Source organism: Stegostoma tigrinum, chromosome 2, assembly GCF_030684315.1.
Source record: "Stegostoma tigrinum isolate sSteTig4 chromosome 2, sSteTig4.hap1, whole genome shotgun sequence".
NCBI classification, from domain to species: Eukaryota; Metazoa; Chordata; class Chondrichthyes; order Orectolobiformes; family Stegostomatidae; genus Stegostoma; species Stegostoma tigrinum.
Genome location: NC_081355.1, coordinates 129705762 through 129719899, shown reverse-complemented (window position 1 = coordinate 129719899; position 14138 = coordinate 129705762). Strand labels below are relative to the sequence as shown.

The 14138-nt window shown below is 41.2% G+C and overlaps 1 protein-coding gene across 6 annotated transcripts in view; it reads left to right on the top strand.

Annotated features, from left to right (window-relative positions):
• The window catches only part of LOC125463564 (partitioning defective 3 homolog), a 798969-nt gene that overhangs the window by 531552 nt on the left and 253279 nt on the right, over positions 1-14138 (top strand). For all 6 annotated transcript variants that reach the window (XM_048554970.2, XM_048554960.2, XM_048554990.2 and 3 more), the window contains one exon: positions 2690-2860. In XM_048554970.2, the coding sequence (XP_048410927.1) occupies positions 2690-2860 (171 nt within the window). The remainder of the gene's footprint in view (positions 1-2689; positions 2861-14138) is intronic.

The following is a 14138-nucleotide window of genomic DNA, read 5'->3' as shown; positions in this document are numbered from 1 at the left end:
TTGCGGATCTGTGCAATTGAGAGTCAGCCACATTGCTGCGGGTCTACAGTCACATGTATGCCAGCTAAGGTAAGGGTGGCAAATTCCCTTCCCTACAGGACATTTGTTGAACTATATGGGTTTTTACGGAAATTGACAGTGACCATTAGACTAGCTTTTTTAAAAAAAAAATCCCAGCTCTTCATTGGATTCAGTTCTGGCATTGCCGTTGTAGGATTTGAACCCCTGCTGCCAGAACTCTAACCTGAGGTTTTTGATTGCTAGTCTGTTAACATTACTGTGTCACCATTCCTCAGGCATCCCATTTGAACCCAGGCTCCAAGCCCAATCAACCATTTTACTGTGTTTTTTAATCAACTTGTCCACTTGAGTTCCGACACACCTCTGGAACAGGTGGGACTTGACCCCGGCCTACTTGGCCAATAGATGGGGACACTACCACTACACCAAACCCTAAATTGTTCTGGCATGATCTACATGAATGATACTTTCTGCCAGTTTCAAATACCGTCCTTCAACATTGAGCATATAATCGGGCACAAAGCGGTTTAGATTACATTGGTTGCCCATTAAGCGCCCAGCCCAATACTTTGTTCACTTGTAAGTTTTTTTTTCTAATCAACCTGTTCAGAAATGTTTTTGCACACATGTAGAGTAGGTGGGACATGAACCTGCATCTCCTGGCCAAGAGATGGAGACACTACCGCTGCACTGCAAGAACAGTTGGTTGTCTCATCTAAGTTATCAGAAAAGATTGTGAACATCTGAGGCCCAAACACTGATCCCAGCACCTTACTCCTAGTCTGTGTTTAGTGACCATTAGTACTCAATTTATGCTAATATATATTATTGCATAACATACTATCATCAATTTATTCCCTCAATCTTGGGCAACAATTTTACTTTTGAAAATTCAGAATTCAGCCATTGATTCCTCCTTATCTAATCCACAGTATTAAACCATTTTAATAGATTTTGTTGAATAAAATTTTTCTTTCAAAAATTTGGCTTGATTTTGATCGATCGTTTTTTGATTTTTCAAAAAGCACTGTGCTATCATGTCCTTAGTCATGGATTCTCATGTCTTTGCCGTTACTGATGTCGGAACAACCTATCTGTCACCTTTGTTTCCCCTCTCCTTCCTTTCTTGGAAAGAGGAGTTGTTTGATATCTTCCAATGCAGACACCATTTCAGAATCTAGGGAATTCTGAGCTATCAAAACCAATGCAGCCGTGATCTAAGGGGCTATTTCTTTTGTAAAGTATTAGGAGGTGGTCTATTGGCTCCAGGGTATTTATTGGTTTTAAATTCTATTCATATTTACAGTATTATTACTTTAAAACAATTTTCTTTAATTTCTTTACTTTTCCAAAAGAGTGGATTCTTGACTATTTCTGGAATTATTAGTGTTGCCTCCTGTACAGACAGATGGATGTCACTTAAATCTTTACTTTCTACTCTTTGCTGGTTCTGTCTTAAGTGATGTCCATTTTTAAATCCATTCTTGTGTATCTGAGTATTGAGTCTTTTACAATCACTTTATTTGACACTTTCAAATTATTTGTTCATCAATTTCTGGGAAACTTTGTGGTTCCTCAGGTTTACTTTATTTTTGAGTACGAACAGACTTTTTTAATCATCCAACATTAATATTAACATTTGTTGTTAGTCAGACCAACTTCCTGCAGGATTTTTTTTAAAGGAAATGAATATCCCTTGTGTATAAAGAATTATTCTTTAAACATTTTGCATTGTGAATGGGTACTGTGTGTTTCAATCCAGTTTCTTAATCCACCTCAACAGTTTTTTTTTCGAATTTTAGACCTCATCTTTGGGCTTAACGAAATCACTCAGAAACTGATGTGATCAATGTTTCCAAGAGTGTCCTTTCTTGAGAGATAATTGAGTAACCCACCTAACTGCACAAAACTAAATCTAAAATGGCCTGTTCCCCCAATTGGTTCCTTGAAACAGATCTAGAAAACTATTTTTAATGCATTCCACAAATTCTTCTCCACGCTGACTGAATGCTTGGTTTGCCCTGTTTCTATGAAAATTCAAATTAATGATCATCACATTCACCTCTACAAAGGAGTTCTGTTGCGATCAGCGAAGTCCTTAATGAGATGCATTAAAGAGTGATGTTAAGATTTGCACCATTTCAATTGCAGTCTATCAACTTTAATTCAAAATCTTCGCACAGACTGTCAAGCATGCTTTCTTTGGAATGGTGTTCAAATCAAAGGAAGTGATTCAGAAAGTAAAAAATGAATTGACCAAATGTTGTAGTTGGGTGGAACAACATTAGTTTTTTTTGTGAAGAAGTAATTTTTTTTTAAAAAAGTGTTTAGATATACATCATGAACATTGTTGATGGAGCATGTTGACATGATATTGATGTTCTTCATGATCATTTTGAAAATTGACAGTACAAAACTGTTTACTGTTTTCATGTTCATATTGTTGAAAGAAACACATATTCTCTTGTCTTTCTGGGAAGTTTACTCTTGTTTTGTTAGCATACTTTTCAAATTGACAAGTATAACTCCTGAGTACTTACAGCAAAGAAATACCTTGTTCAAAGAACTTGAATATTTCCTGAGTGAATTTGATCACTGGATTTTGAATGAAAATGTTAAAAATTGAGAGCTGATTTGACAGCAGAGTTTTATTCTGTCTTCACTTCAGGATGGTAGACTTAATGTGAATGACCAGCTTATAGCGGTGAACAGTGAATCATTGCTGGGAAAAACAAATCAAGATGCCATGGAGACACTACGGAGATCCATGTCCACAGAGGGAAATAAGAGGGGAATGATCCAATTGATTGTTGCCAGGAGGATAACAAAACACAATGAGGTAATAATTAGTGTTGATTTTGATAACGTAAGGCCACAAAATATGAACCTACACAAAGTTAATTACTTTCTTTTGAAGTGAAATGTTGAAAAATGTGTGCACTCAATTCCTAAAAATACCCATTTTTGTAAGTCTCTTAAAGTTAACAATAATGTTTTTATTAAATTTTACATTTGAGTTTGCTGTGTAACAGCAAGTGAACATTCGTCAAGAAATATAAAATTCAGGCTATCATGAATAAGATATGATTTCAAAGATATGGTCTCTCTCTCTTTATTGCAGATGCTAATATGTATTCAAATTTAGGTCAGATAAAAATGTGCTCTCTAGAGGTTAGAGTATTTCTTAATTTCCACCTTTGTTGAATACAGTGATTTGAATGCCAATTAGACAAGGTAAAATATACTTTTAAAAATGTGACTTCATTGTTTTTTTTGTTGAAGCTTTTCTGTTCCATTTTCTCCCTAAGTTTTATCATCTTTTGTGTGAAGTGCAGTCTGGCCCAGGCAAAATATTCAGCAAAATTTAGTCTTTTTATATTTGAACTTGATTACTTGAACTGCTGTTGAGGTTCTAAAATCTGCTATATTTACCTCAAAGATCTAAATGTTCTGAGGTCTGTGAATGATTATTTAAATACAGACAATGTGCAGGGCTACAGGGAAATGACAGGAGGTTGTCATTCAGGTAGACTGCTCCGAGAACTGTTGTGGCCATGATGGGCTGAATGGCCTCGTTCTGCACCATAACAGTTCTGCAATTCTTATATTAGTGTCTTGTGTAAGTTAGTGTTTTTTTTTTAAAGTGATGATGAGATCAGTCTTTTAATATCGAATTTGCTTTGAGGTAACCTCATTTCTTGGAGTGAGAACAACGCACTACCTTTTGTGATGTACTTCTTTTTGGAAAATTACTGTTCGTAAGCTGCTCCTAAACTGAGATTGAAATATAAAGCTCGTGACTTACTTTCTGAACTCCCGGTGACAGGAAAACAAATATTGTTTTTCTAACGTATAAAGTTGTAAAAAATGGCTTTTTTTTTGTTTGAGTGGAACGTTCAATGTCAGCAACTCGGCAATGCAGGCCGTCCACAGCGATGAAACTTATGAATAAACATTTGTCCTTTAGCTTCTGCGCAGGTTGTTCTCAATGTCATTGGAGATTAATCTGACTTTGTCTTGATGCAGAGTTTCTGTTGTTTCTGTATGTCTTCATTGCATAACTAAACCAATGAAATCCAAAGGATCTGAAACAAACAAAAACAGAGCTTGCTGGAGAAACAGCAGGTTTGGCTTGTTCTGTGGGTAGAGTTCACATTTCGAGACAGTCACAGGGTTCAAACATCAATTCTTTTTCCTCTCCACCGTTGCTGCCCAATGCAGTGTGCTTCTCCAGCAATTCGTGGGTTTTTTCTTGTTTGTTTCAGCTCTTTGGCATCCATGATTGTTTATTTTGTTTTAAAGTCAAAAATTTGGCAACTGAATTGAAGTATCCTCTTTCTGAAACAATAAATGCTTCACCTTTGTTAGGATCTAATAATTGATTCTGAGAGATGACATTCATTGGCTTTTGCTGAGTGGAATTTTATGTTGACTCTGCAAGTGCCAGTTGATAACTGAGCATTTCATCCATCTGTGCACCAAAGCATTTTATTTCATCTGGAGATAAGTGGCATACCTCAGTGATACGCTTACATTCCATGATATATTGCTGCATTTTAGAATCCTATTTCTAATCCCTCAATGGTAGTCGTGACTTCAGTAGCACAGGCCTCAAGCCCTGAACCACTCCGTTTTCCTCATTTTGCCGTGGTGAAAAGTTTAAATACGTTGCTAGAGTTTAGTCTCTGCTACTAAATTTTCTTTCTTTGGTAAAATGTCAGTTTGAGGTTTTAGACGAGCTTGCCAAGCCAGTGTGTTTGGTTGCAAATGTTTCATCACCTTACTAAGTAACATGATCAGTGCACCTCCAGTGAAACGTTAGCGTTCTGTCCCTGTTATTTGTCTTTGTCTAATTTCACCCTATGAAACTCCTGTGACACTTTGCTGTATTCAAGATGTTATATAAATGTTGTGCCTAGTTCTATCTGGAAGGACAAGGCTATCAGATATATGGAAATATCACCACCTTCAGTTTCCCGTCCAAGCCGTTTACCTGACTTGGAAATATACCACCGTCCCTTCACTGTTACTGGGTCTAAATCCTAGAATTCATAGCAGGTGGATGACAGCAATTCAAGAAGGCAGCTCACCACCACCTCAAAAGCAACTATGGACAGCCAATAAATGCAGGCCAACCAGCATGCCCCCACCCCATGAATGAATTAAAAAAGGAAAAAAAAGACAAAAATAATTATTGTACCTCATGTTGCATTTTGTTCCTGTGTCTGTAGCACTGCCTGGCACTTCTGCAAGTTGCAGCTAGGCAAAGCGTGTTTTCCTCAATCTGTTTTGTCCAATCAATCTTCAAAGCAGGTGGGACTTTAATTCAAGCCTCCTGGCCCAGAGCTAGGGATAATACCTGTGTAACACATGAGCACTTTCAATCTCTGTGTACTAAGTATAGAAAGAATTGTGTTCAGCTGCTGCGTTTTGTTTCCATACAAACATGTCAGTTATAACTAATTTAAAGGTGACAGGAGGGAAGCTGAAGTGAAGTCTGCTGAATTAAAGGAAATGAGTTGAATCTTTTGGCTTTATCAAAGATTGACTGGACAAGTAGTGTGCATTGATTTTTCTGCAATGAGCTATCAATTGGTCTGGTTACTAAATTATGTTTTCTTAGCATTAGTGATGGCACTAGGGAGAGAGCTCCACTTTCCATCCCCTCAGATTTACGGTGATGAGCGCTCTGTGACCTTTTCTTCGGATTTTTACCAGCAGTGCATTTTTTGAAATGTATTTAAATGTGTAGGTTTTCTTGCACAAATAATACTAATTAACAGTATTCACGATAAGTTAAAACTGATCTGTGGAAAGTTGCGCTAAAAGCGAATCATCTTAAAAATCATCATACAATAGAATAACAAAAGGGTGAATGCCTGCTCTCTCAATATGGTTATTGCACACGGAAATTAATATCCTTTTGACTTGACGTTTTCCCAGGGAGGTATTATTGCACAGTCCTCTAATTTAACAACTGATTAGAAAAAAAAGACCAATTTGAATATTTGTACGCATTTAGTATCACCTGAGTGCTGAAAATAAACTTGTCAATGCATAATTAGATGCTTAGTAGTTGTTCTTATATTTGGTGGAAGTAGATCCTTATGGACATGTGATTCTGGTTCTTATTTTGACTGACAAATGTAGTCCAGCTTTGAAGGAAATGAAGAGAAATGAATTTAATTGAGGAGCCTGCTTTTTTTATATAGGTTGTTTTAACCTAATTGTTAAATCTAGGTTTAATGAAATTATCACTCAATTGTAATTAAAGCTAAGAAAATAAATCCTTGCTTAATGATTAAAATCCTGGCACTTAATTTGTTTACTGCAGGATTTTACTGTATTCAGTTAGTTCTTGCTAACTCTGTAATTATGTTGATCCATCACTGCAGTAAATAGAAGTTGAATAAGTAAGTCTACATTTTGCTAACTCATTTATATGAAAATGATAATACTTGCAACAGAAAATATTTTTTGCAAGGATATGACCTCTCCAGACATCTGTCTCCTATGTTTGGAACATGGTGCGATGTTTCTTACCCCCTCGAGTGCCTGTGGCATTCGGCCAACTTCCAAATGTCAGGAGGAATTAGTCCAGTGCTGTGACTTCAAAGTCTTTGTCATAAAAGCTTATTTCAGTTTGCTCTTGGCCTTGCCTGGAAGCTGAAAAAATAACTTCAGCATATCACGTACACTTAAGATATTTGCCATAGAGATTACTTTTATAACTGCTCTGTGATGCAATTTGTTTGAAGATCTTTTTAAAACTGATGAGTTATTTGTTTAATGCCCTCTAGCACATATGCACAATATTGGGTTATAAATTGTTGGTTTAAAACATTTTCTATGTTAAAATAATGTTGCAATAGTAATAGATGTTGATGTAATTTAACATTTTAATAAAAAAAACGAAAGTTGCCCAGAAGAGAAGACATTAAACTGTCATCATTCAGATTTCTAAGTGGTGCAGATGGGCTCCACTTGACACTTACATGCGGAATAGAATAATTGGTGTTAACGAGAATTTGGAATGATATATCTGTGGTATTTGATTTGGCTGCCTTTCTGATCATTCAAAAGCTGTTGTGATTTTTTGGAAACTTCTAAGCTTCTCACTGACCTTTTAGTTCAATACATTTCCTACCCAGTTTTGATCATTTTAAATGTGAAAGGCTTTCCCACCGCATTGTTCACATCATGCAAGTCAAACTCCAGCAATCTTTTCCGATTTGTTTTAATGGTTTCATTTTCTGAAGTGACTACTTATTATGTAAATACATCCAAATAAACTACAGTGAAAAATCAATTTCTCTGTGTGGAATTGATAAAGAAGAAGTAATTTTTAAATGCGATTGTGATGATTGTGTTGTCCTGAAATGTTCCAAATAATTTTAGCTCCAAGGCAGCTTAAATTATTTTGTAGAAATAACGGTAATATTTTAGTGGATAATTCTGAACATTTCAATGAGCCAGTAGTTGTTTTGGTGATTCCTGTTAATTTGCACGTATTCCCCTTTTTTGTGATTTTTTTTTCTCTCTCTCTGTCTGCCTCTCTCTCTCTCTCTCTCTGTCTGTCTGCCTCTCTCTCTCTCTCTCTTGTCTGCCTGTCTCTCTCTCTTGTCTGCCTGTCTCTCTCTCTTGTCTGCCTGTCTGTCTCTCTGTCTCTCTGTCTCCGTCTCTGCCTGTCTCTCTGCCTGTCTCTCTGTCTCTCTCTCTCTCTCTCTCTCTCGGTCTCTGTCTCCCCCCCCCCCCCCCTCTGTCTCCCCCCCCCCCCTGTCTCCCCCCCCCTCTCTGTCTCCCCCCCCCCTCTCTGTCTCCCCCCCCTCTCTGTCTCCCCCCCCTCTCTGTCTCCCCCCCTCTCTCTGTCTCCCCCCCCTCTCTCTGTCTCCCCCCCCCGTCTCCCCCCCCCCTGTCTCCCCCCCCCCTCTCTGTCTCCCCCCCCCCTCTCTGTCTCCCCCCCCCCTCTCTGTCTCCCCCCCCCCTCTCTGTCCCCCCCCCTCTCTGTCTCCCCCCCCCTCTCTGTCCCCCCCCCCTCTCTGTCTCCCCCCCCCTCTCTGTCTCCCCCCCCCCTCTCTGTCTCCCCCCCTCTCTCTGTCTCCCCCCCCCTCTCTCTGTCTCCCCCCCCCCTCTGTCTCCCCCCCCCTGTCTCCCCCCCCCCTCTCTGTCTCCCCCCCCCTCTCTGTCTCCCCCCCCCCTCTGTCTCCCCCCCCTCTCTGTCTCCCCCCCCCCCTCTGTCTCCCCCCCCCTCTCTGTCTCCCCCCCCTCTCTGTCTCCCCCCCCCTCTCTGTCTCCCCCCCTCTCTCTGTCTCCCCCCCTCTCTCTGTCTCCCCCCCCTCTCTCTGTCTCCCCCCCCCTCTGTCTCCCCCCCCCTCTGTCTCCCCCCCCCTCTGTCTCCCCCCCCCTCTGTCTCCCCCCCCCCTCTGTCTCCCCCCCCCCCTCTGTCTCCCCCTCTCTCTGTCTCCCCCCCTCTCTCTGTCTCCCCCCCTCTCTCTGTCTCCCCCCCTCTCTCTCTGTCTCTCTCTCTGTCTCTGTGTCTCTCTGTCTCTCTCTCTCTCTGTCTCTCTCTCTGTCTCTCTCTCTGTCTCTCTCTCTGTCTCTCTCTCTGTCTCTCTCTGTCTCTCTCTCTCTGTCTCTCTCTCTCTGTCTCTCTCTCTGTCTGTCTCCCTCCCCCTGTCTCCCTCTCTCTCCCTGCCTCCCTCTCTCTCCCTGCCTCCCTCTCTCTCCCTGCCTCCCTCTCTCTCCCTGCCTCCCTCTCTCTCCCTGCCTCTCTCCCTGCCTCTCTCCCTGCCTCTCTCCCTGCCCTCTCTCCCTGCCTCTCTCCCTGCCTCTCTCCCTGCCTCTCTCCCTGCCTCTCTTTCTTTCTTTCTTCCTTTCTTTCTTTCTTTCTTTCTCTCTCTCTCTCTCTCTCTCTCTCTCTCTCTCTCTCTCTCTCTCTCTCTCTTTCTCTCTCTTTCTCTCTCTTTCTCTCTCTCCCTCTCTCTCCCTCTCTCTCTGTCCCTCTCTCTCTCTCTCCCCCCCCCCTCTTCACCCCCCATCTCTCTCTCCCCCCCACCCCTCCCCCTTCCCTCCTCTCTGTCATTTAAAGCAGTGACATGTGCTGTGTTGCAGTGCCATGTTGTGTTTTCACCTCAATGAATCTGTGCCTGGATTGCCAAAGGCGCATATCCCCATGGTGTGGTATCCAAATTGTGCCTGTATCTGAGCTCTGTTTTATTTCTTACCTGCTGTGCAACATACATACGTGTTGCCTTGCCAGCAGGCCTACTGGACAATGATCAAGAGTCTCGATTCTCTCTTATTTCTTGCTCACCATCAGCTTTCTGTGCCTCCCACAGATTGAGATGTTTCTAATCAGGATCTCGAGCTCTTATTGTGGCTCATTGTCAGTCCACGTCCTCCTCAAGCAGCTCTGGAACCCCGATACAGTGTGCCATTCTCCTTGAACACCAGCGATGGACGGGGTTTGGTTGGTTCTACTTTTACCCATCTGATGCCTTCCTATGGCGATTCTGCTAATTTTGGGTATCCTTTGACGATTAATCCTTGCCACCTTCCTATTCATCACCAAGGTGCTATCTGTCAGCAATACATTTTTCAGACCTTGCATCATTTTCAGATTTAAGTTGAAGACACTCAGTTCTGTCTTTCCACCACTTCTTTCAATCTCTGCACTGTATCTCACTATTTGGCATCCAGCCTTCGATCACCTGTAGTTTTCTCCAGCTACACATTTTGAAGAATTAACTCATTGATCTTTCCCCTTGTAACTATGTGCTCTTGTCAGTGCCTTGGGTGGCACTAGACCATTTATGGCTTTGGAGTCATATTGAATTCTAAATCTTCTCCATTACAACATTTGTTGAATTTCGCTTTTGTGATATCGTTAATGTCAAGCTCAACCCAACTGTCATTGAAAAACTTCATCCATTCTTTCCTCACCTAAACTACAGCTATTCCATTGCAGTATCAGTTGCTGTCAGATCCCTGTCAACTTGAGATTACGCATAACTGTATTGCTGATCCTTTCCTACTAGTCCTCCTCTGTAATTACCTCTATATTCCCATACCCTTCTCCATATGCATTAAATTTCAAATTGTCATTCCTGTATTCAAGCCTGCTGTTGCCTTAATATTATATTATTGTAAATTTCTCCAGCTCTACAATTCTATTGGCTCTTGCTCTAACACTTTTCTGAGTCTAGCTTGTAATGCAATCCACCTTGGCTTTCCTTCCTTGATAGCTCGCTCTCTCGCTCTCTCCCCCCTCTCCCTCCTCTCCCTCGTCTCCTCCTCTCCCCCGTCTCCTCCTCTCCCCGTCTCCTCCTCCCCCGTCTCCTCCTCTCCCCCGTCTCCTCCTCTCCCCCGTCTCCTCCTCTTCCCTCTCCTCTCTCCCTTCTCTCTCTCTCTCTCTGTCTCTCTCCCTTCTCTCTTGTGCTGTTTCACACACTCTCGCTCCCTCTCACTCATACACACTTTCGCACTCTTGGTTTTGCTCTCTCATGCTTGCTCTTTCCCTGTCTCTCTCACTCTCTGTCCACACTCCCTTTGCCTCATCATTGCTGGCTGTGCCATCTTATGGAGTTAACCTCCCTCCCTTCCTTTGACACCTTAAAGCTTTTTATTTGGTCAAGTTTCAGCACTTCTAACCAAACAATTCCACCTATGTCTTGATGTCCATTTTCTTTCTTGGTCTTCATTGACAAGGACTAAAAGAATGTTTTTATGGCCAAGGATTTATTTAAGTTCAGGTTGTTCTTCCTCAATTAATGACAATAGTGGACTTCATGAGATCAATAGTGGTTGGCATTCTAGGATACGGAGCACAGCCTTAAGAGGAGAAATCATTTATGCAGTTCAAGATGGGAAATATTCTTCACTCACCCAAAATGTCAATCATGATCGTGTTGATAAGCAGAGTAGTCTCAAGGAAATGTATATTTTACTCCTCCGATTTGTTATGTTCCCACAACAATTCGGGTCAGGAAGCTTCTAAATCCAACATTTGGTCTTATCTGAATTCCCCTTTTTCAAGCTGGTACAGCAATTGGAAGTCTAACTGGAAAGACTGGACTTGTTCTTTGTGATCAACATCCAGTAACCTCTTTTGGAAATATATGTATATTCAACGTTTTGGATTATATTGAACTCGACCCCATATACATTCCATTACGGAGGAAACCCGGAAGTGAGGCAATCCATTGCAACGGACCCCAGAGTTTAAAAACCTGGCAGGAAAACACACCAATGCTTCATCAGAGGCTGCACTGAGGATGTTACCCAGCACGGTAACGAAATGTCTGTGGAACAACAAAGCAGCTCGGCGAGCCAACCAACCTCAATATATGCATAAGTCAACAAATCATCCATACATTTGCATTGTCAGCTCAGTAAAATTCTTTAGCATTTATTGGGTTCTTTGTACTGTGGACTAATTCATTAAGATAAATAGATGTGGCACAGATTGGTTCACTATATGTTTTGAACATTCCCAACACACTTGCAGCTCATTTTTTTTGTATGTCTGGATGCTGAACAGAACCATGATGTAGCATTTATAACATTGTTATTTGGAAAGGTATGGTGCATTGAGAAGCATAAAGTCAGAAGAGAACAGTATAGTTACTGTCATTATGGTGAACCTGCAATGCAAACCTGCCTCAACACAAGCAGAATATTTTAATGGAGTCGGTGTTTAGTGATGAATCATTTTTGTGAAACTGAAGACCGCTGTACTGCCCAGAACTGTAGTGTAGTTAGGTTGTATTTGAGGCATTGAAGGAGAACTGAGCAAATACTTGCTAAAAATTACAGTTTGGGAATTTGTACCACTTGCATGATTGAATACAAAACCTAGTTGCAAAAATATTTTTCTTATGCAGAGTCCATTGTGTATTTTCAATCTAATCTCTGATTTACAGCTACTGTGTTTGAAATTCCCAGAGAGGGAATCGAGATTGAAGCCCCTTAACTGATGGTGATGCCACATACATCAGGAATTTTCAAAGTGCTGTCACATCCATCTTCGAGTCGAGGCTTGTTTTTCCTGTTCATTTTCTACATATATTGTGTTGCACATTTTGTTGTAAGAAGCTATTCATGGGCAAGGATGTGTATCCAGCTTGTTATTGGTGTGACATTGCACACTCATGCCCAAGATTGTTAAGGCCTGGGAACAGCCTTGGTTAATCTTTTCCTGTTCTGCTTCCTGTATCCTCTTCAAATCTTCCCAGGAGCAGAGTGATTGATTGCTTTGGTGCATATGGCCCCACTTTCTTTACAAATCGGCCTTGTTACAGCTGGAGCATAGACACTTCTCATTGTGACCAACTTGAGCAGTACTTTGAAGCGGCTCTGTTACGGTGGTCCTTATTTTCAATCAAAATGTGCAAGTGCTGGTGTTGGACAAGGTCCGTTTTCAACCAAGGCAGCCCTCCATGATATCAGGATTTACTGTAACACTGTTTGCATGAGTTCCAACTTGGGAAGAATCTTAACTTCTGCAAATGTGAAACGAGGGCAGCACGGTGGCTCAGTGGTTAGCACTGCTGCCTCACAGTACCAGAGACTAAGGTTTGATTCCATCCTGAAGGAGACAATGCAAACTGCACACGGGCATCCTCCCTGTGTTTGTGGTGTTTCCTCTAGGTGAATCAGTTTCCACCCACAGTCGTAAGATGTGCAGGTTAGATAGATTGGCCATGCACACACACATGAAAAAAGGAACAGAAGCCACAGACCTCCAGTCAGAAGAACACCCTTCCACAACTACTTTTCATTTTCTATAACCAAGCTAGTTTTGCATCCAACTTACTAACTCATGTGGGTTCCATGTAACTTAATCTTCTGTGCCAGCCTACCAGGAGGGACCTTTTCAAATGCTTTGGTCAAGTCCATGTAGACAATGTGCTTTTGCCCTATCTTCACTCGTCTCTTTGTTACTTCCTCAAAAACTTGGTCAAATTTAAGACAAGACATCCCCCTCATAAAGCCATGCTGACTACCCCAATTATTCCATTCTTTTCCAAATGTGAGTAAACTCTGTCCATAAAAGTCGTCTTCAATAATTTCCCTGCCATTGATATAAGACTCAACAGCATACAATTTCCTGGATTGTCCCTGACCCCCTTCTTAACAAAGGAATAATGTTGACTATTATCCAGTTCTCTGGGACCTCACTTGTGGCTAAAAAGGATGCAAAGGTCTTTGTCAAGGCTTCTCCTCCCTTGCCTCCCTCCTACAATAGATCCCATCAGGCCCTGGAGATTTAGCCACCTTAAAGTTTTTCTAGACACCCAACACCCTCCTTAATTGACTTGTCCTAGAATGTCTACATTACCCTCTTTAATCTTAGCATCATCCATGCCTTCCTTGGTGAATACCATTATGAAGTACTGATTAAGAACCTCACCTACATCCTTGGAATAGTTCCAAATCTCTCTCATTTTGCTAGGGCAAAAACTGATTGAGATATTGAAAATGGAAAGAAGCATCGTCATGTTGCACTTCCATAAGGTTTCGAAAAGCCCATGCACTAGTCAGTTTATATTTTATTAGTCAATGTTTCTTGTTGTTTTAGCAACTGGTTGCATTCCATCTTGGTTGTAAAAGTACCTTTCCAGTGTGGAAGGTGCATTACTCTTTAGGGTTCTTCTGACTAAATAAGTACCCCTCTTTTTAAGCAGTGAGTGCTACACACCTGAGGGCAGCTGGAAATCATAGGCCTTCCTTATTTTGACAATAATCAGACTATTTCAGTGTGATATGAATGAATAATCAGTTGATTCCAACTTGGGACTTTACTTTAAAACTATCAAAGTATTTGTGTTTGAGGTCATTTCTCTTGCCCATAGCACATTGAACACATGCCAAATGTCTCTTTATAAGACACTTGTTTTCTACCAGCTGTTTGGATATGCAGGCTGTCTCAAAGTTAGTGGAACTACATCTACTCCCTCAGTAACTGGGGACCCAGATCAAGCACAATCTCCATTACCACGCTACTAAATATCAAATGTATTTTTGAGTTCCTGAATGATATCCCTTGCAAATAACTTGTTAGGGAACTTTTGGTTATTGCAGAATTCAATGATAGTTATTAGTATCAAAAGCAATCT